The sequence below is a fragment of the Merops nubicus genome, unplaced genomic scaffold (assembly GCF_000691845.1).
Source record: "Merops nubicus isolate BGI_N331 unplaced genomic scaffold, ASM69184v1 scaffold29743, whole genome shotgun sequence".
Taxonomy (NCBI): Eukaryota; Metazoa; Chordata; class Aves; order Coraciiformes; family Meropidae; genus Merops; species Merops nubicus.
Genome location: NW_008597345.1, coordinates 46,379 through 66,270, shown reverse-complemented (window position 1 = coordinate 66,270; position 19,892 = coordinate 46,379). Strand labels below are relative to the sequence as shown.

At 42.5% G+C, this 19,892-nt stretch overlaps 1 protein-coding gene across 1 annotated transcript in view; it reads right to left on the bottom strand.

The window, feature by feature from the left end:
• Window positions 1-252: 252 nt before the first annotated feature.
• The window catches only part of SVEP1 (sushi, von Willebrand factor type A, EGF and pentraxin domain containing 1), a gene marked incomplete at its 5' end in the record, with an annotated part of 64,921 nt that continues 45,281 nt past the window's right edge, over window positions 253-19,892 (bottom strand). Inside the window, 8 exons of the mRNA XM_008936679.1 lie at window positions 253-350; window positions 2,412-2,507; window positions 5,252-5,347; window positions 10,756-10,926; window positions 11,819-11,995; window positions 13,450-13,623; window positions 17,599-17,662; window positions 19,244-19,399. Coding sequence (XP_008934927.1) covers window positions 253-350; window positions 2,412-2,507; window positions 5,252-5,347; window positions 10,756-10,926; window positions 11,819-11,995; window positions 13,450-13,623; window positions 17,599-17,662; window positions 19,244-19,399 — 1,032 coding nt within the window. The remainder of the gene's footprint in view (window positions 351-2,411; window positions 2,508-5,251; window positions 5,348-10,755; window positions 10,927-11,818; window positions 11,996-13,449; window positions 13,624-17,598; window positions 17,663-19,243; window positions 19,400-19,892) is intronic.

Below are 19,892 nucleotides of genomic sequence, written 5' to 3'. Positions count from 1 at the left end.
GTGTCATCTGCAAACTTACGGAAGGTGCTCTCAATGCACCATTTCCTAAAATTTTCTACAAGTTTGGCAATAATTTTGCAAACTACTGTCTAAGATCTTCCCAGATTGCCCATCAATCGTTAGCCATCCAATGACCACTGATTTACAGAATATAGAGATGCTCAGGATGTGCAAAATTAATTGCACATTCTTCAGATTTAGCATTCAGTAGGGTATGATTCAGCCTAGCTACAGGACAGTGCTCAGCAACACTTACCTGGAGCAGTCATGCCCAGTCCACGATGAGGGGCAGTAACACCGATTTGGTCGTATGCACTTCCCACCATTTACGCAAGGCGACTGGCAAACAGCTGCATACAAAGATACACATGCACAGAGTTGCATTAATGAGCACACCCACAACAAGCTGATTAAGGAACAGGGCGCTGAAAATCCAGCCTGCATTATTCTGTTAAGAACAGACTATTCTCAAAATGACAACATTAAACATCAGCTGTGAGTCTGCTGTAAGAGACGGCTTGCTCTGGAAAGAGCACCCTTAGAAGCACATCTCTGGTGTATGTGATTTGACCCTCTCTATTACTTTCGCTATCTGCTGTGGTGCATGAGCTGCATGAAACAGCCAGTGTGTTACTTTAAGTTGCCTGAAAAATTCTGTTCTTTGTGCCTCAAGCTGAGGCACAAAAAGGAATGCAAATGGAAGCAGGAGAAGGAAACAGAAAATAATAGTCAGAAGATTGACAGGAGAATAGGCCTGATTTCTAGGAAGAAAATTTGAGTGTATATTTGGAAGGAATGTGATCGCTAAACAGTGGCCAGGACAAACAGACACCAGACATTGTAAAAAAAAGTATATAGAGGCACCATAAACAGAGAATGTTAAAGGTCAGAAAGGCCTTTACAGATCAAGGGCAGGCAAGGAGTAAGACTTCACACAATGGCACCTGTATGGAGACGAGGAAAGAAAGGAAAGACTGTTCCTGAAAGAGACTGGCTAGCAATAAGAGGTGTGACTAGGTGGTACAGGACATCTGAATTAGAGAATAGACACTAGCCTTCCTGCTAGGGTCCTGCTGGGCCACCTGTGAAATGGCTGCCACTACTTTCATGTAACAGCAAAACCCAAGGATATCAAATAACCAAACGAAAGTAAAACCTTCACGTTTTCCTATCAGTTTTGAGACTGGAAGATAAAGCACCATACAATTTACAAAACATATTTAGAGCCTTATTTAATGATGACCTTGAAATGCAGACTTAATTATCACAGGAAAGCTGAAAGATGTAAAGTCTTTTCATACGTGGAGGACAGGCCTAAAGATACCAGCGAGGACAAATGCTGCGTAGTATTTGCAAGCACTGTGCGTCAGGAAACACAGATTACAGGAAATGGAAATGAGTAATCACAGGAATGCAAAAGGAGATGGAAGTACATTACTCCAGTATCTCTGGCCCAAACACCAACAAACAATGGCAGGAGGTCACAGAGATGGACTGCCCTTGTGCAATTAAGTGCACCAAGTTTGTCATGTCAAAAATTACTTCTAATTCTGGAATGAAGCATGTTAATGAAAAATCTTCAGCTCTCACTTTACACACATAATCATTCCTGGGAGACCAGGAGTTAATCCAAATATTTCTCATGTCACTTTGCTCTGTCATGCCAAAAGGTCCAGACCAGCAAGTAAGATGAGAATTGGTTTAATAACTTCGTAAGGAGAGGCTGTAAGCTTTTATGGCTGGGCTTTGGCACAGATGCAGTTCCTTACTGAAAGTTTTTCTTTAGCTACTGAAAAGCAACTCAGCCTGAACAGATTTGAGCTGCTGTCCCTAAAATGCAACAGCCATTTATCCCCCTCAACCACTTATGCTGTGGAGGAAACAATGCACTGTGTGCTAGGCAAGCATCCCTTCAAAAGACAGTACTTCTGATTTTAAATGCTTGCTCTGGAATTTCAGTTTGCTGAATGATGGTTGAGTTTACACTGTATTGCACAGCTTATCCCCTAGAATCACTTTATTATCAGTTGAACAAATAACATGAACGTGCATTAACAAAAGCATGTATTCCTCCTCCAGTTCACCCCATCAGCCACTTCAAAGCTGTGCAGGAAGTCAAAACTGGGCTTTCATGTTAAGACCTTGTTAACTATCAGTTTAGATGCACTTGGGCAATAAAAATACAGTGAACAAACTGTAAAATAATTTTTAAAAATGCTTAAAATTTATTAGTGATTAAGATTTAATAATCTTTGAAAGATGTTTCAGTGACCACTCAATTGCTATGAGTCTGTTTTTTTCCACAGGGACAAGCCTTTCAAAAAATGATATTGGCCTTTAGTGAACTGTTCTAAGTATTGATACTAGAGCCACAAAAAGTGAGAAAAAAATGTAGGTGAAAGGAGTTTTACCCATATGGCAGCGTGATCCAGTCCATCCAGGGAGGCAGTCACACTGGTAAGGGGCCACACAGCGACCTCCATTGAGACATGGCAGAACACATATTGCTAAGGAGATGAGAAGATAATCAAGGAAAATAATTATCTCCCATGAAAGCAAAGAATAACATGTGCAATAAAAGAACTTCTGCTTAATTGGAAACTCTACTACCCCTCAAAGTTTTTGTATGAACTATCAGGAGAGTTGAGCAGCATCTAACCACAAGGCATGAGAACAAACAGAAACAAGAGGGAATGATGACAAACAAATGGACAGTCTGGAGCAGTTGCTGCAGTCCTTCAGATGCCTGCAGGCTCTGTGTTCACTGGAAAAGAGCAGGGCGGTCCACTTGTTTCTTGCATGTAATATCCACGCACATTGCCCACCTCTGTGATGGTGGCTAACAAAATCAGTTCATACTTTAACCACCAACAACTAGATTGCCTGTGGATTCCCTGGGGTCCCACGTCCAAAACACGTTAACCTATGCGCTGGCCACAGAAAAGTTTTTGGTCTGGGCCAGTGAAAACATGCTGAAACACGTGACACCACAAGGCTCCCATGGAAGGACAGTTTTGATACAAGGCATTTTGAATTCAACAGACTGACTGATGCTGGAAGCTTTGGGGAAGAAACAAAGTAGCTGCCAAGCAGCTGATGGCCTCTGGACTGAGCACCAATCAAGGCGTACTGCTCCTGCGAGTGGATCTGCAGAACTACCATCTCCTCTACTTGAACTGAATGAAGTCCTTGTGTGAACACGCACTAATAAGAGCAAGATTTGAGCTGGGTGTCAAATTTAGACCCTTGAGTGGCACTTGCAGTGGATTTCTATACTGGGAGGGTGGATGGGGCCTGCAGTGGACTGATGCAGAGGTTATTCCTCTTCCACTGCAAAACACAGGTCCAGATGAGCAGCTGCAGTCGGCCTGTATGAGAACAGTGAACCGCCACAGAGCTCACAGGACCACTTCACCAAGAATTGTCTGTATCATTAAATTAGTAGTGCTCTGCATGTTTTGTAGAGTGGTCAGCCCTCCCTCAGGAAGATGAATCTATGTTGTTATCTGTGAAATGTACTGCGAACTACAAGGTAGTGACTGAATTCTCTTACGAGCTCTGTGGCCTCACCTGTGGCCTGATCCTGACAGATCAGCACTCGATGCTAGCACTCAAAAATCCCTTTGACTTCCAGAACAGGCCCTCAGCTCCAAAGAATAAACCTGTCTTTTCTGTTCACTGGTTCACCCTGCTTGACAAGCAACACTGGAGAACTGAGGTGGCACAAACCAATTCTGGGAATCCTTTTCCTCTCTCCTCACTACCTATGCCAAAGTAAAGGAAAAAAAAACCACAGAGAACTACTGCCTGTATCTGCATGTGTCATCTGGCTAGTCAGCTGCCTGCTCATTTTCCTCATACAGGAAAACAGGATCTGAATTGGGATGACAGATCAAAACAACTAGAGGCATAACATTTGTCCTCTGGTTCTGAAGAATGCATTAAATATCATTACTAACGATAAGGTAAGGAAATCAGTTGTGGCATACCAAACACAATTCTGCTAGATACAGGGCTCAGTGCTCTCTGCTGAAACTGTGAAACATACAGGGCTGAGTTTGTCTGGCTATGGTGGTACTGACAGACACAGGGACAGCAAAAGTGGGGCTGCATGAATGCACCACATGGCTGGAGCTTCTGCAAATGCAGAAGGGCAAAACTTGATGAATCTCTTCTTTTCATATCTTCTCACTCTGTATCTGCAGCTAATTTGTGCCATATGCGACTGATGCTGCCACTGAGGAGACTTGAAAGCTGCAGAGGTACATTCAGAGGGGCCATTTTAAGATGTGACTTATCTACCTAGGAAAATGTTTAAACCACGTTCCTCTCTGGGAACTACAGGATGAGGTGTCACATCTTTTTGTAGGTCTCTATATATACTCAGAGACAGAAACAGTGACACCACCTCAGCTGCAGCTGTTCTTCAACACACTAAAGCTTTATGTCAGGACCACAATTAGTACTAAATAGAGTAAGGGTACTTTTGTTTTCTGTCCATACAGAGTTTATTATGTACACATTGATATGGCCTCTCATGAAGCAGCTATGCCAGCATGAAAGGGTTAGCCCTCCCAAACTTCTTGTGCTAAGATCATCACAAAGAAAATGGGAAACATGGCACAAACTGGCATCCCCAATGTCACCCAGGGAATCACTGACATACCCAAGAGTCAGATTTGGCTGTTTTCAACCAGAACAGATCCAGTTCCAGGCCAGGAAAAGCCAGCCAAAAATGTGTGAGGTACCGGTACAGAGATCAGGAAGAACAGCATTGAAAAGGTGACATGGTTACACTATTTAACATTAATTGATCAGGTTCACAATCACAAACTGATAAAAAAAGAAGCTAAGAAAAAAATGCAGCCACCAGCAGAACACTCACATCTCTTCTCTTCTAGTCCCTGTTCTTTCCCCAAAACGATCATGTATTGCGATAATGATAACGTTTATCATTAGAAACAGACTTCAGAGAACTGAAGCAGGATGTTCTTCAACAATGCCGAAAAAGCATGCACAAACAAAATAGCATCAATTTAAAAAGTGCTTTCTTTGCTTAGGAGATATCAGGGAATGGTCATTTTTCTAGAAACACACAATTCCTTGGTCCTTTCTGTCGAGCAGTATAAAGTAATGATTTTTATGTTTTTAGCTCTTACGACTTTTAATTTTGCCACCTGGTTCACTGCAGTAAATTCCCTTGTCTTACCTACAACATCCTTAAAATTAGACTTTGGGATGATATACATACGCTCTTCACAGAGACGTCCCATCCAGCCATCTGGACACGAGCAGGCGTTTGGTCGCTCACAGACACCACCATTCTGGCAGGGGAACCGACACACAGCTGAAACCAAGACAATTTCGTTACAAACTCAGGATGGTAAATCAGAAGCTTAGTAATTCAGCAGCTTGCACAGATCTTTGCAGTTATAAAGTGTAGGGTAGAACCAATAAACGTAGTGAAGTTCAGAAACTGAATTGGATTTCAAGGGCTGCATCATTTTCTGGCTCTGTGTGTCTGACTAGATACTGTGAGCAAGAAAGTGGGAACTGATAAGAAAATAAAAAATTGTCCATGGTAAGAATGAAAATTCAGGTGTTTTTAGCATAGTTGGGTACATTATTTGGACAAAGTTCAAAGGCTGATGCTGTGCTTTACCTGCTTTTCACTACTCTCTTCTCCAAACAAAAACCAAACCGAACAAAAAAACCCTACCCCAAACAAAAGAATATTACTGTCTTTATTCCACAACCTCCTCTCCCCCCCATTAACTTTAACAGAAAATCAAGCATTCTTCTAACCTTGGTATGAAACACCAAGATAATGCTCTCTGGCACAATACAGGATTTGTCAAAACTAAGTTTAAACAACTTGTTAGAACACGTAATTTTTATTGCACTATCTCCCACCGTAATGAGAAGTGACCAACAAGGGTGCAGCAGTGGCTCAGTGAAGTGTTTACCTGTGGAACCCAAACTGTGATTATAAACCCCAGTGAGCATTCATTCTGACTGGTGCTCCTTGGCTTGCACACCTGTCAACAGGCACCTGATGACAGAAGTGAGGAATCTGAAGTAGACTGTGTGTTGTCTGGACTGCCTAGGCTTTGGACTTACTGTTTCTATGACATTGCATGGTATCTTGGCTAATACATCCAGGGAAACCAGGACTAGTTTACAAATTTGGATGGCAAACTAAGTACAAACATTAGACTTAAAGATGGTTGGAGGATGTACGATCCTTGTCATGTTGGTGTACATACTATATACAGAAAATCAAAAATTGTGGCTTCCAGACAATACTATAGAACAAATAGGTAATCAGACTAACTTCTAATTAATGGTGGTTATGAACACAGAGTAATCTCAGGAAACTCAGCCTGAACTGTTAATTGCATCCTATTTTTAATTAACTACCAGGTGAGCAAAATATGCGTTTATGCTTTGAGTGTTTCAGATCTTGTTCACTGTTAGTGTTCAATACAAACAGTGCTTTAGCACACTGAAACACTGCTCAGACCTGAGCTACACCCTGAAAAGAATGCAAATCTTCCTCTGGCAGAGCCAAACTTGAGTCACTCTTGCAGCTAAGTCATGCCAAGCTGCAAGCTACAGCTTGGTGTCTACTGAAATGAGGCCAAAGCTTTTGCCATTTTATTTTTCAGTCTCAAGTGCCTTCCCATCAAATGTCAGCTGATAATGAGAATGGAAGGAGACCTTAGGCTCTGGCAGGTTCACAGGAGTTGCAATATTATAACAGCAATTTTTGAACAGTTTTTGTTGTAAAGATGTCTATGACTACATACACAGCTTATCTCTGGGTGTTGACTAAAGCAGAACAGTGCGCCAACCCAATTTCCTTTGTGCAATGAAAAAATAATGAAAGTTGAAACAAAAACCATTTAAAACTTTGTGTGATCCGCACCACTTAAAAAGATTCCCCATGAATGTATCCTGGGATGGGAGATAAAAAGGTTGTGCATATATGATATCTCATCTTAAATTCAAAGCCCATGAAAAATAGTCTCTGAAATGTATTTTCTCTTTCTCTGTCAGTGAGGAAGATGCATATATTTAATGAGCTACAGAAATCAGTTTGGATGGCAATGCCATGCTGGTCAGCTGCCCAGGATCTCAGGTAGAGATAGGCTTTCTCTGGAGTTCTGCCCAGGCTCCGGTTGTGAAATCGAATGCGTAAGACAGTATCACTCCTGGGTGTGCACTTGTTATACACTAATTTAGGCCAGCAGAGACTCTGTGTCTATAGCTCTGGGGATTATTCTTCACTTGACAGACAAGACTAGAGAAAGGCTTAGGGCAGGAAGTTAAGCTGGGACCTTATTCTCTTTTTTTTTGCAATTTGGTAAGCAGGCAGGGCAAATGCAGTCCTGATGTGCTGGGGAGAGAATGGGAAACCCTTAACTGTGACTTCAGTCAGTGGAACCCAATCTCAAAATCAATCTTTGAGATCCTCTTGTAAATCTACACCTGAGAGTTATGTCCACAGGACACAAAGGCATTACACTGCTACAAGACAAACATGGGTAAGAAGGTGAAAATATAATTGCTGAAATCTGTGCAGCCTGCTGAGTCCAGCAGGTGTTTTATGATCGGCAGATGCAGGCTAATGCTTCTCACCCCTGAAACTCAGATCAGAATCTGGCCTGCAACCTCGAACCAGCAGTGATTCAGGCAAGTGCAGCTGTGGTGGGAGCTCTCCCAAAGAAGCTAATGAAGTCTGCTTTTTAATTACAGTATTTATGTTAACTAACCTGTTCAGCTGGGCCAGAACGCTTCAAGCAGGCTTACAACACATTAATAATCAACTGAGAGGCAAAACCAAGAAATGCAGCGTGAGTAATTACCAAGAGTGCTTTCATGTTGCTTCTGATGTAGACCACAAAGGCTTGGGTCCTGTAGGCCTTTTGTTAGGCAAATCCCCCAAATGAATTCTAAAGCAGTTTTGAAAGATTATTTTGACATGTGTCATGAAAACACAGGTCAGTCCTCTCAGAAACATCTTTAGTCCTTTTTAGCTCCCCATTTAGGTGAAAAGAGTAAGGAATTGTTATTCCTCTCTTTTAATATACCAAGAGGCAGGTTATTCTGCTTTATTTTCCTGTACTACATCCTGATCAACGCTCCACCTCATTGCTTTTTATTTTTAAATATTTTTCCCTAATACTTATTCCTCTGAACAATCCCAGCAGACTCCATGATGCTGCAAACATATTTGACAGCAATTTGCAGATCTGCTCTTCCAGGTTGCTAGTAAATAGTGGCAAGAACCTCTCTTAGCAGAAGACTGCAGCCCTTGGCATAAAGAAGGGTTCTGTGTAACTGATAAGTATTAAATAAGAATAAAAAGTAAAGCTGGTGATATTGACAGGGCATTTGAAGAATCCAAAGCGTTACAATCTGAAAAGATAATGCTCAAATAATTTTGCTAATGAATTGTAGGCTAGGTGAAGTAGCTATATTGCAGAGATCCCTTGAATTCTGTAGCCACCACATCTTAGAAAGAAATGATGAGATACTTGGCAAACTTTTCAGAAAGGGCTGGGTGCTTTGGGAGTGTAAAATTCTAGCAGGATTTCTGGATACTGTTTGACATTTGAAGTAACTCAGGGACTTTTACTGCAGATCTTCTCTACTTGGCTACTCAATTCTTCATGGCAATGGCAAAAAAGCCATGACCGCATAACCAGGAGAAACTTATTTTCCAGGAGCAGCTTCTGAAGGTTTCAGCTCCTGAAATGTTCAACCCACTTCTCTGGCTCTGGGTATCCACAAAATGATCCACTGGTCTTTGATTTTTTTAGGCAAGGCAGTTATGACTATCAGATACAGAATTTTAACAGAATGCCTCCTTTCATAGAGGAGGACAACTCAGCTCATCTAGGTCTAACATTCATAATATATTGCTGTCAGAATTCATACAAAAAACCTGATTGAGGAGACCCTGATTACTCAGGCTTAGCACAGTATAGAATCCTCTGTCTCCAAAGGTCTTCTGACCTAAACAGAAAATAACCAAAGAATGAGGAAGTATTGTTGCTTCTGTTTTTGACATGGGGAGCTCAGACTTGCAGGAGGAGAGGCAGACCTGACAAATTTGGTGATGGCTTCCATGTTCCCAAATGGCATTCTGGCACATCTCCTCTTCTGTGGGAGCTCTTCAGCTTAGGGAATGGGTCTGCTTGTGACTGGCTACTGATGCGTCCTATGTTTTTTTGCTTTTAATACTCACATTTCTAAACAAGACAGCCAAGGCTGAATTTGTAGTATGGTTATGTTACACCATCTTGAGATAAGACTTCAGGGTGCAGCTAACTCACTGCTCTATAGCTACCCAGAAGCAGAAGGCTAGTCAAGCTTCTGACATGGAAATGGCAGATGTCAAGGCCTCTTCCATCAAAGCCCTGTGACCCTGGAACCGTTTTGCTACACCTCACATTTGGTTTTAAGTTAGTGTTTGAAGATGCTTTATCAGTTTTTAGCTATTTAGTTTACCATCTCTTCCATGTTTTTTTCTCCCCATTTTCTGTTCAAAATTTTTTCTTTATTTGAATCTTCTGCATAGAAGAGCCAATTCTGTAATTTAAACAAGTGAACTTTTTAGCTCAACAAACCAAAAAGTGACATTTTCCTGATGGAAAGGCTAGACTTTATCTTTGGTATTTTGTTAAAACCATGGATTTTCTGCAATGCTTAGTGTGTATTATTTAGTGAACTGTATCAATCTAAGTATTTTCACAGAATCACAGAATGGTAGGGGCTGGAAGGGAACTCTAGAGATCACTTCGTCCAAAACCCCTGCTAAAGCAGGTTCAGCTAGGGCAGGTTATGCTGGAACATGTCCAGCTGGGTTTTGAAAGTCTCTGGAGAGAAAAGGAGACTCTGCAACCTCTCTGGGCAGCATGTTCCAGTCCTCTGACACCCTCAGAGGAAAGCTGTTTTTCCTCATGTTGAAGTGGAACTTCCTGTGTTCCTGTTTGTGCCTGTTGCCCGTTGTCCTATCACTGGGCACCACCGAAAAGAACCTCCTCTCACATCGTCTTGACATCCACCCTTCACACACTTATAAACATTGAGAAGGTCCCCTCTCAGCCTTCTCTTCAGGAGGCTAAACAGCCCCAGGTCTCTGACTGTCCTTGTAAGGGACACACTTCAGTCCCTCAGTCATCCTTGCAGCCCTCCACTGGACTCTCTCCAGTAGTTCCCTTGAACTGGGGAGCCCAGAACTGGACACACTACTCCAGATGTGGCCTCACCAGGGCAGAGTAGAGGGGGAGGAGAACCTCCCTCAACCTGCTGGTTATACTTCTTAATGAACCCCATTTTATTGCAAAACAATTTTCAGGAGCTGCCCAGCTCTAAACACAGTGTGAGTTTAAGACCCACTGGACCACTTTTGTTTTCCCCAGTGCTGGATCTTTGACTGAAAAACTGACTGACAGTGCTTATCTGAAGTGGCTCAGCATATGAGAAAGACGACTGGTTTTGTCACTTTCTCACAAAAGATGTGAGGAGAAAGAATCTTAGGTCTGGGACACAACACTAGCAAAAGAAACTGTAAGATTAGCAAGGACTAAGGAGACAAATTGTGGAAGCCCTGTCTTTCACCTGAAAATAAAACAATACCCTGCATTTAAATGCAAACCTTTCACTTTCATTTTTACGTCCACTAGGATGACATCTCTGTGCTTATGGCAAGTTAAGCTACACTTCTGTGCATAAAAAAAACCTTACCTTTGCAAGCAGGTGGTGTTGTCCATGTTCCATTTTCTAAGCAAATACTCCGCAGAGGCCCCTCCAGCATGTACCCACTGTAGCATGAATAGGTGATCATGTCTCCATACTGATAGAAGCTACCACGAATTAGAGCATTCTCTATGTGAGCTGGGGGGCCACAAGATATCTCTAAACAAAAGAAATTACACAGAGGGTGCTGAGCTGCAGTGCCTGAATGATACAGTTTCTAGCCCTGAACATAGTGCTTTGCACAAAGGACCTGGGAGGAGCCAGAAAGACAGCTCTGATGGGAAATCATTAAGTAGTACTCCATGGTGCAGACACTCACAGGCAGAACTGGTATGTACAGCTAGTGAGCAGGAAGATGGCCAGAAACAACAGTTTTAGGTCCGGCAACAATGGATATATCCATCACATAGACCAGAAACTTTCAGATGGTCCCAGGATTAACAAGACTGGTAGACTGTGGTCATCTTGTTATCTGCACTAAATAATATTGCTTGCAAGAGGCCAAAAAGCTTTCAGACATGCCTCCAAAAGGATGCTATGCTTTCTGTTAGTGTCAATAACTAGAATAAAAGGCAGCACCTCTCCCTACAACACTTCTTTCATCACCCATAACCTCACAGGAATAATTCTCAGGATGTTTAGGGTATCCAACAATCAATCCCAGCTCCACTGCTTGCAAAACGTAAATTAAGAAGAAAATGAGAGTAGAACCTAACAGATAGCAGGATGATCTCATAGGCTAAACCCACATAGACACATTCTGGATTTTTTTAAAGAAGCAACTCTGTTAGAAAGAAAGAAGAAGTAACTTTTCAGAAGAGCTTCTTAGGTCACCTTTATGTGCCTGGATCTTCTGAAGTGACCCACCACTCCAAAGGGCAATAGGAGACAAAAAGCTCTCTTCTTTCACAATAAGCTGCATCAAGGTGGAGAGCTCTGCTGACACATCTGTGCTGTCAGCTCCTGCTGTCTGCTCCTGTGTGATACAGCTGTGGTCACCAGCCCTCTGGAAAGTACCAAACTGCTGCAGAACTGTAACTCATGTACTTACTTTCACACTTAGCTGTTGCTGGAGTCCAGGTCTCATCAGCATTACAGGTGATCACAGACTGCCCTTTCAGCTGGTAGCCTTCCCTACACCTGATGGATACGTTCTGACCAACATAAAAATCCACCTCAGACAGGAGGGCATTCTCTGGGATTATCAAAGGCACAGGACAAGGGTTTGCTGTTCAGAGAAAGGTTTTGAGAGAGAAGAAACAGGGAGAGAAAAGGGATGGATGGAAGGAAGAGAATACTTTAGAATAATTTCTGCAAATTTTAAAATCAAATCACACAAAAAATATTAGAAATGGATGGTGCACAGAAGCCCAAATTGTAATTTGGTGTAAAGTTATGAGATGTGGGTCACAAAATAATACAAAAGGTTTTATTTTCTGCTGTTACATGGCTTGCTACCATACTCTGCTGATGCCAGTAGAGGATTTAAGTGGGGAATATCCTTCTTGTTACTATCGAACCATTCCCTATTATCTTCCCTGTTCACCATAACCTTACTATAAAAAAAGAGCTAGAGACCTATCCTATTTTTTGTTATGAGGCGCTGGACTGATAAAAGAGCAACAGAACTCCAGGTGTTTGAGCAGATGCTTACAATAACATTCATCAGAGTTTAGAGTTTCTGTGATGATCCTATTTATTGCTAGCTGTAAGCTTGCTGAGCTACTTTTGCATGGCCTGTTTATCTCATCATGAATGTGAAATAGGCTGGACTCTGTGTACAGCAGAAGCTGATGCCAGTTTCCTGAAACTACAAATCCTGTAAGTCTTTCGTAATACAAAAATTAAACGCCTCAGTTAACCGCTCTAAGAGTGCAATAGATCTTAAAATTAGTTACAGACACATACAGCAACAAGGAAGGCTATTGTGGGCATGTGTGCACAGTGCACATGTGCATAAGGTGCTATTTCATAGAATTAGAGAATAATTTATACAGTCAGTAAGTCCAATCTCCTTCTCAAAGCAGGGCCATCTAGATCAGAGTTTTTTCTGGGATCTGACAAGTTGAAATTTGAGTAGTCCCAAGGATGAAGATTTCACATTCCCTCTGTGTCCCTATTCCTGTGTTCGTCAGCTGTGATGGTGAAAAATTTCTTCAAATACTTAATAGGAGTTTCCTTTATTGCCACTTACGGCCTTTGCCTCTCATCCTACCACTGTGCACTTCTATGAAGAGTCTGGCTCTTTTTGCTTTACACCCGCCCAGCAGTCAATTGTAGACAACAATAATGCCTCCCCTTTGCTGCCTTCTCCAAAATTCTCTCTCTCACCTGCTCTTCACATATCAAGTGGTTGACTATCTTTGACTCCATTTTATGTTGGTTTTCCAACCAAAGGGAGCTATGCAGAGCACAGCTCATTCGTTCACTGTCACAAACATACCCTCAGACAAGCTAATGCTTTAATGCGTCTCAGTAACTGCTCCCTGGTGTAGGCCAAACCAATTTTTAAAACTCTAAGTGACAAGTTCTGCTCATGACCAATCCAGAAGAGAACTACAGCAGATTTTCACAGGGATCTGCACAAGTCCCTCCCCTTTACTGTCAGTTTAAATAAAGAGCAGCCTAGCCTTTAGTGCTTACAAATTGAGACCACTTTTTTGTTACAAAGCAAACACACACGTTTACAGAGAGGCAAGGGGTTACTCCATCTTCCGTCTCTTGTGCACTCTGCCACAGGTTCCCCTTCTAAGCTGTACCCCCTCTCGCAGAAATACGCTACTGTGCTGCCGACTGTGTTGTTTTCATAGATCACCTTCCCATTCAGCAAGGAAACTGGAACTTTGCACCTGGTCTCTGCAAAAGAACAGCTCTCATTAATTCAGCTTGATAGTAGATCAACTATCTATTAAAGTAGCAGACTTCCAACAATTCCTGAATTACTCACACAAGGTGTTTAAAGTAGCAGCCACAGACTGCTCATCACGAAGAACATTGAGGGAGAGTTCAGTAGCCCTAGGAAGAAAATGTAGTCATGCTAGGGAAGGAGCTCCTCACAGTGATGGAGAAAAGCCACAGATGTGTTTTTTAGTTCAGCAAAATGTGGCAGTACTGGGGAGGAGAGGACAAGTTTATTACTGCCTGCCAGGGTCAGTGAGGCAAAACATCGAAGTGGTTGTTTCTTCTCACTGAGAGACACCCCAGAAACTTGCAGCCCTTTGTGCCCTCCCTTTCACCTGTCAAATAATAGCAGATGAGGTGCATGATGGGTTTTGTGCAAGATGTTCACACTTTCCTAATTGCTCCCCTCAAGATTCTCAAGTGTTTCTGAATCCAGAAGTCAGACAGTCCAAGCTGGGTTACCACTGCTACACAAGAGACACTTCTGTGTCCCATTTTCCATTCTATTTTTCTGGGTGGTTTGCATAATGGGATGACTGAAAATTAAACTATCAGACAGACACAAGGCCATCAGGCAAGAGGAAAAGAGGAGCTGAAGTGGCTGTGCTCAGGCTTGTTCAAGACAGTCTTCTTGACATGTGTTAAGCACTGCGAGTGTTTGATTCTTCTCAGATGGCTGGCTAGGTACTAGAGACCTCCCCTGCTATGTGGGTGTCCCCCATCAACTTTCCAGGCAGCACTATAGTGCACAGTGATCCGTGCATTGTGTGGTTGTCAGTGCTGCATCTGATGGCCCTCAGCCCTCATGCAGTTTTCATGGCTCTGGTGACAGGAATTGAACACCTGCCTTGAGAGGAAGATTACTATCTGTCTTACTTCAGACAAGCTGTCACACCATGCTGGTCCCCTCTGAATCTTTGTATGCAGCTGGGTGTGGAGACATCAACAGATCCGCTCCATGTAAGACTGTCATGAGTGACTAAAACAAGCAAGCAGGACACTGGGTCTAGGTCTAGCTTGGGAAACCTGAAGTATCTGCAGCGGGGGCAAGAATAGCCTGAAAGAAAGTGTGATGGGCAAGAAATGAATTCATGTGTTTCTGAGAGGAAAGGAAAAGAGTGAAGCCTAGATTTTGTATTTTTGTGGCAAAGAGGCCAGGAATGGAGAACACTTATACTTAGAAGCTAATGACACTGCAATTTAGTAAGCTTCTACATGTTTTACATTTCAAAGTCATCCAACAATAGTAGCTGTCTGTTCAAACTTGGGATCTTAAGCTTTTTTCCCCTTTTTGTGTTGACAGCCTTGTTTCCACCCACTACTGCCTGCTCCATATGACACAGGCAGTTCTTGCTTGGGACTCATTCTGCTTTGTGTCATGAGCAACAGAGTTTTGAAGGAAAACCTGAAAGCAGTGATTTGCAAAATGGTACATATCACGCATTCATGGTGTTTTTTCATGTGAGCAATGTGGAGGTTAAAGGCTGAGCTGTTGAGACTGTACTTGAAGCCCAAAGTTCAGAAAAAAGAGTATCAACTTAATAATTGACTACAGAAGGCCACTGGGAGAAAAGACACTTGTCCTTGCAGTCCACCACCTTTTGTCAGGGGTTTGGTTTTCCAAGACAGCAAGTAACCTCAAATCTCATTAAACTTGTTAAACTGCAGACTAAAACGTTAGGAAAAATGATGTCTAAGCTCTTTCTGGCTTGGTAACAGGCAGAGATACGTTTCTTTTTTCAGGCACCACTTTTAATATACACTACAGAATTGTTTCCTGAAAGCAGCTCAGTCCCTGGATCACTTGATATGCATGCATAAGGGGGGAGCTTTTGCTTCTCCCAGGTCGGACCGTGCTGGGCCACGAAGCCGAGGCGTTACCTTCACACAGCGGCAGGGGTTTGCTCCAGCTCCCATTGGCAAGACACGTGATATTCTGGGGCCCAACAAGATGGTGTCCAGAGCTGCACACAAAGGTTACATTACTTCTGTATGTGTTCCCTGTAGAAATGGCCTCTGCTTTTTCTATTGAGGGATGCAGCCCACAAGTAATTCCTAGGAGAGAAGAAAACTTTTTGGTTTTATGCAGACAACAAAGGCCATTCTGTCTACCTGTTACACACCAACCGACACGTCTGCTCATGCACTGAATTAATGGGAAGACGGGAAGAACGAAGCTGTGAAGTATTCTATGGAGAAGAGTTATACAATGCCTTGCCCACCCTCTCTCCTGGAGTTCAGGCTGCAGACACCTGGGAGAGAACGTGCCCAATGACGGTGTTGTAAAATACAAAGTGTGTTCAATCAGAATGATCCAGAATATTTCTTCTGAGCAGGCCAGAGGCTGCATTTGCAGTCTCCTTTGCTCCCTGTACAGTGGAAGGTGATCTCAAGATGTCCCCAGTTAAAATGACAATAGTTAAGAAGGATCCTGCCACCTGTCCCATACTTACTGTGGAGACCAGGCAGATGAGTCAAAGGTGAGAGACAAGAATGCAAGGGGTAGAACTAACACAACACCATGAGAAGACAGGAAATGATTTATTGGTAAAGACTATAAAATCTTGGCATCTTACTTAAAAGCTGTATGAAATAAGTCATAAATCCTTCTTTCCATGCTCCCACAATTAATCACCTTCTGCTGCACAGAGAGCCAAGATTTGACCCTACGGAGGAGAGTCTTGACCTCCAGACATACAGAATGACCAGGATACATTGGCCTTGCCATGGCAGAGATGAACCATCCCAGCACATGATGTTCAAGGCTTTGCCCACCACAATGCAAGGCAAATCAAATACAGCAGGCCATGCTCCTTTCCTACTGATCTGAGCATAACCCTATGCTTGTGGCACTTTAGTGTGCCAACAGGAGCCCCCTTCATATCAGAGAGGAGCTGCCCAGGAGAACTCATCTGCTGACTTCTCCTCTGGCTCCTCCTGTTGCAGCCCTGCAGCTACAGCGGTGGACTGGAAGGGAGCCAGCAAAAGCACTCTCTCAGTTTGTTCCCTGGCTCTCCTGGAAAACTGCCACCACGCTGCTCTGCTTCCTACTTACGCATGCATGAAGGGGCGGAGGGGCTCCACTTCTTGTCAACGTGGCAAATCCTTCGGCTCGGTCCCTGCAGCTCAAAGCCAGGGTCACAGCTGTAAAAAACCTCACTGCCAAACAGGAACTCCTCTCCCTGAACAGATCCATTTTCTATCATGTCCGGGGGTCCACATGATACTCCTATAACAAATGGAATATGTACGCATCAGACATAACGCATATGGCCTGTCCTCTCCACAGAGCCTCCAAGGACTTTAGTCTGAGAAACAGGGAAAGAACACAGCATTTATCTGGGCACTCCCAGATATGTGCCCCTGAGTAGAAGAACAGTATCATGCTTGGCACTTCTGCTAAAAGGCAAAATCTATTGTGCCTGTGTTGGCAGGGAGCCCTGGGAAATTCCACTATCTTCACTTACAGCCAACAGCTGAAGTCCACGTAAGTATTAACGTAGACAATTCCTATTTTGGCACTGCAGTCAGAAAGCATCAGGTATCTCCCAGAAGTGAAGTACCCTTGAGAGTGAGTATTCATGGAGTTACATTTGAGGATGCTATGTACTTCCAACTCCTGGCAACTAACATGTTCAGAGGTCCTCAGTAGTCCCAGAAATCATTATCTCAAGTGTCAGAACTTCTAAAACCTGGAAGCCTTCTACACAGCCTTCTTAGGGATACAGAAACAAGGCAGAAAGGTGTAGTGACTTCCTTCACATTATTACCTGCACGCACTTCTCCAGCTCTTCCAGACTGTTATCAGTGGTACTTACTGAACATTTTTAGGCAAATGCAGACAGTATAAAGCAAAATGAGCATGAATGTTTTCTGTTGGGCAAAAACATCCTTGACCAACATTAAGTGACAAACTAAGGTGGAACATACTTCTGCACACGGGCACTGCGCCACTCCAGAGCTTGTTTTCTTGGCAAGCCCGTTCTGCATCACCCTGTGAAACAAAAGAAAATGCTCAAAGGACAACTTTACTTAGCCAACTCTTCTTTCCCATCAACTCTAGTATTCTGCAAAGCTGGGATGTTTTCCCTCCATTTGTAACCCATGTAAAGAGACAATTAAAGGCTACAGCCCATGTCTACTAGCAGAGTTTAGGGCGGAACTCCTTCCTGCAAAGTGGTGGGTATTGTTTATAATCCAAAAGTTCGTGGGGCCAGTTAGTCATTCCTCTTGTCTTCCTCCCTGGAGTACCAACATTCTTTTCAGTTTTATCATTCTTTTTCCCCGAAATGTTATGATGACAAATTTTATCCTTCCAGGACTCTTGGAAAATCTAACTAGGATTCTTTTCAGCAACAGTACAAGTTTGTGTTTTATAAATGTAATGTACTGATTTGGGCCACAGCCCGAACACTCACTCTTTAGACTTGTTTATAAATAATGTTACTTCTTTCTTACATATAGGCTTTATAGTCAGACTGATAGCCCAGTATTTATTTCTTATTTTATTCCAAGACATGGAGAACAATGTCTAAATTTGTCCCTTGAAGTAATACACTTTAATTATGAAGCAAACCCATTGACAAGGGTGGCTGTTTGACATGTGTTGTGCTGCATTACAGCCAACAGATTTTGATTCCCAAAGGAAAAAAAGTAGGACTTTTCCTCAACAGCAGGGACACAGACTGACACTAGGTGGCAAAGCTGCAGAATAAAAAGCTTTGAAGGATGTTTTAAATGTATGAAATCACTGGCTTATTTCCTGCAAAAATTAACTGAAACAGCAATTCTACCTGTCCAAATACCAACCCAGCCCTCCAGCCCTAGGATTATTATATATGTGGCAATAAGATGCAAATTAAATGTATTGTTACTTAAGCATTCTTTAAACTGTTCTTATTTTTATATTTTACTCCTGACTGGATGCATTCAAATGCATGAAGTTTTTAATTTATTATTGGTGTTATGACAGCACAAAGGAAGCACAATCCTGCACAGTCCTGTTTTGGACTTAAAAAACACAACACTAAAAGCCAGCCCCTGTCCTGGAGACAGCTGACCACCTCATGCCTCTGGACATGACTGTGCCCTATTCTGCCATCACCTGTATGTGCTGCAGGCCACACTGTGCTTCAGCAACATACTTTTATTTCTGAATTCACTGCAGCTTCTGAAAACACACCTGAGGCAGCTCTGAATTGGATAGCTTGAGTCTAACTCTGGTGAGAGAACCAGTTCAAGAGAGTAACAGATGAGAAATAAACTCTCTCATGATTTATGGTCACCAGTTTAGATACAATGCTGTATTGCAGAGGGCTGAAACAACACTGAAAGTTATCTGCCAGACATGTATCTCTAAACATGATGCTTATATTTGTTTCAGTTATAACCCTAAACCATTCAAGTATTGTCCCAGACATACCAGAAGCATTCTAGAGACAGTAACAATAGTAAATACCCAACTTCTGTGGCAATTAAGGGAATGTTACAGACATAGTACACTCTCACAGTCACCACACAAGAACTGAACATGACAATGGAAGGTTTAGTGTGCTGGAGATTTGAGCTTGCTTACCTGTAATTCATAGCCAGAATCACATTTATAAAGAACCACGTCTTTGTAATTGTATTTAGTGCCAACCAAAAATCCATGTTCTGGAGACTCTGGGGTCCCACAGGACACAGGAATGCAGATGTCATCAGAAAATGGGGGCACCCAAATGCCACTCTCCTGAAAAATAAATATAATTAGAAGTGTGAAGCCACTACTTTATATACTTGATTCATATCTATATGAAAAAGTTACAAAAATCACAGTATAAGCTCCCAGTGACTGTGTGTGTACAGATGTGGTTAATGTAATATTGTCTGTGCAATCCTTAATAAAACTCAGTGTTTTAAGATGTCAACAAAGACTGGAGCTCAGCTTTGGCAGGAAGGTTCAGCTTAGACTTACAAGACAGAAGGAACAACATGTAAGTGGGAAAAGAGAAGCTGGCAAAAAGCAAGTTCACCTGTACAAGGTCAGCTAACAGGAGAAGACTGAATACTACAGCTGCCCAGTTCCATGGTCTGTACTCTGCTCCTGGCTGAATGTCTAACAGCATGACTTCCTAGACATTCTAAGAAAAGTCAGGTATCTGAAGAGATGCTCATTAAACACACAGAATTCTACTTCCACAGATCTTTGAAAGAAGGTAAAACCTTTCCTTACGAAGTGCTGA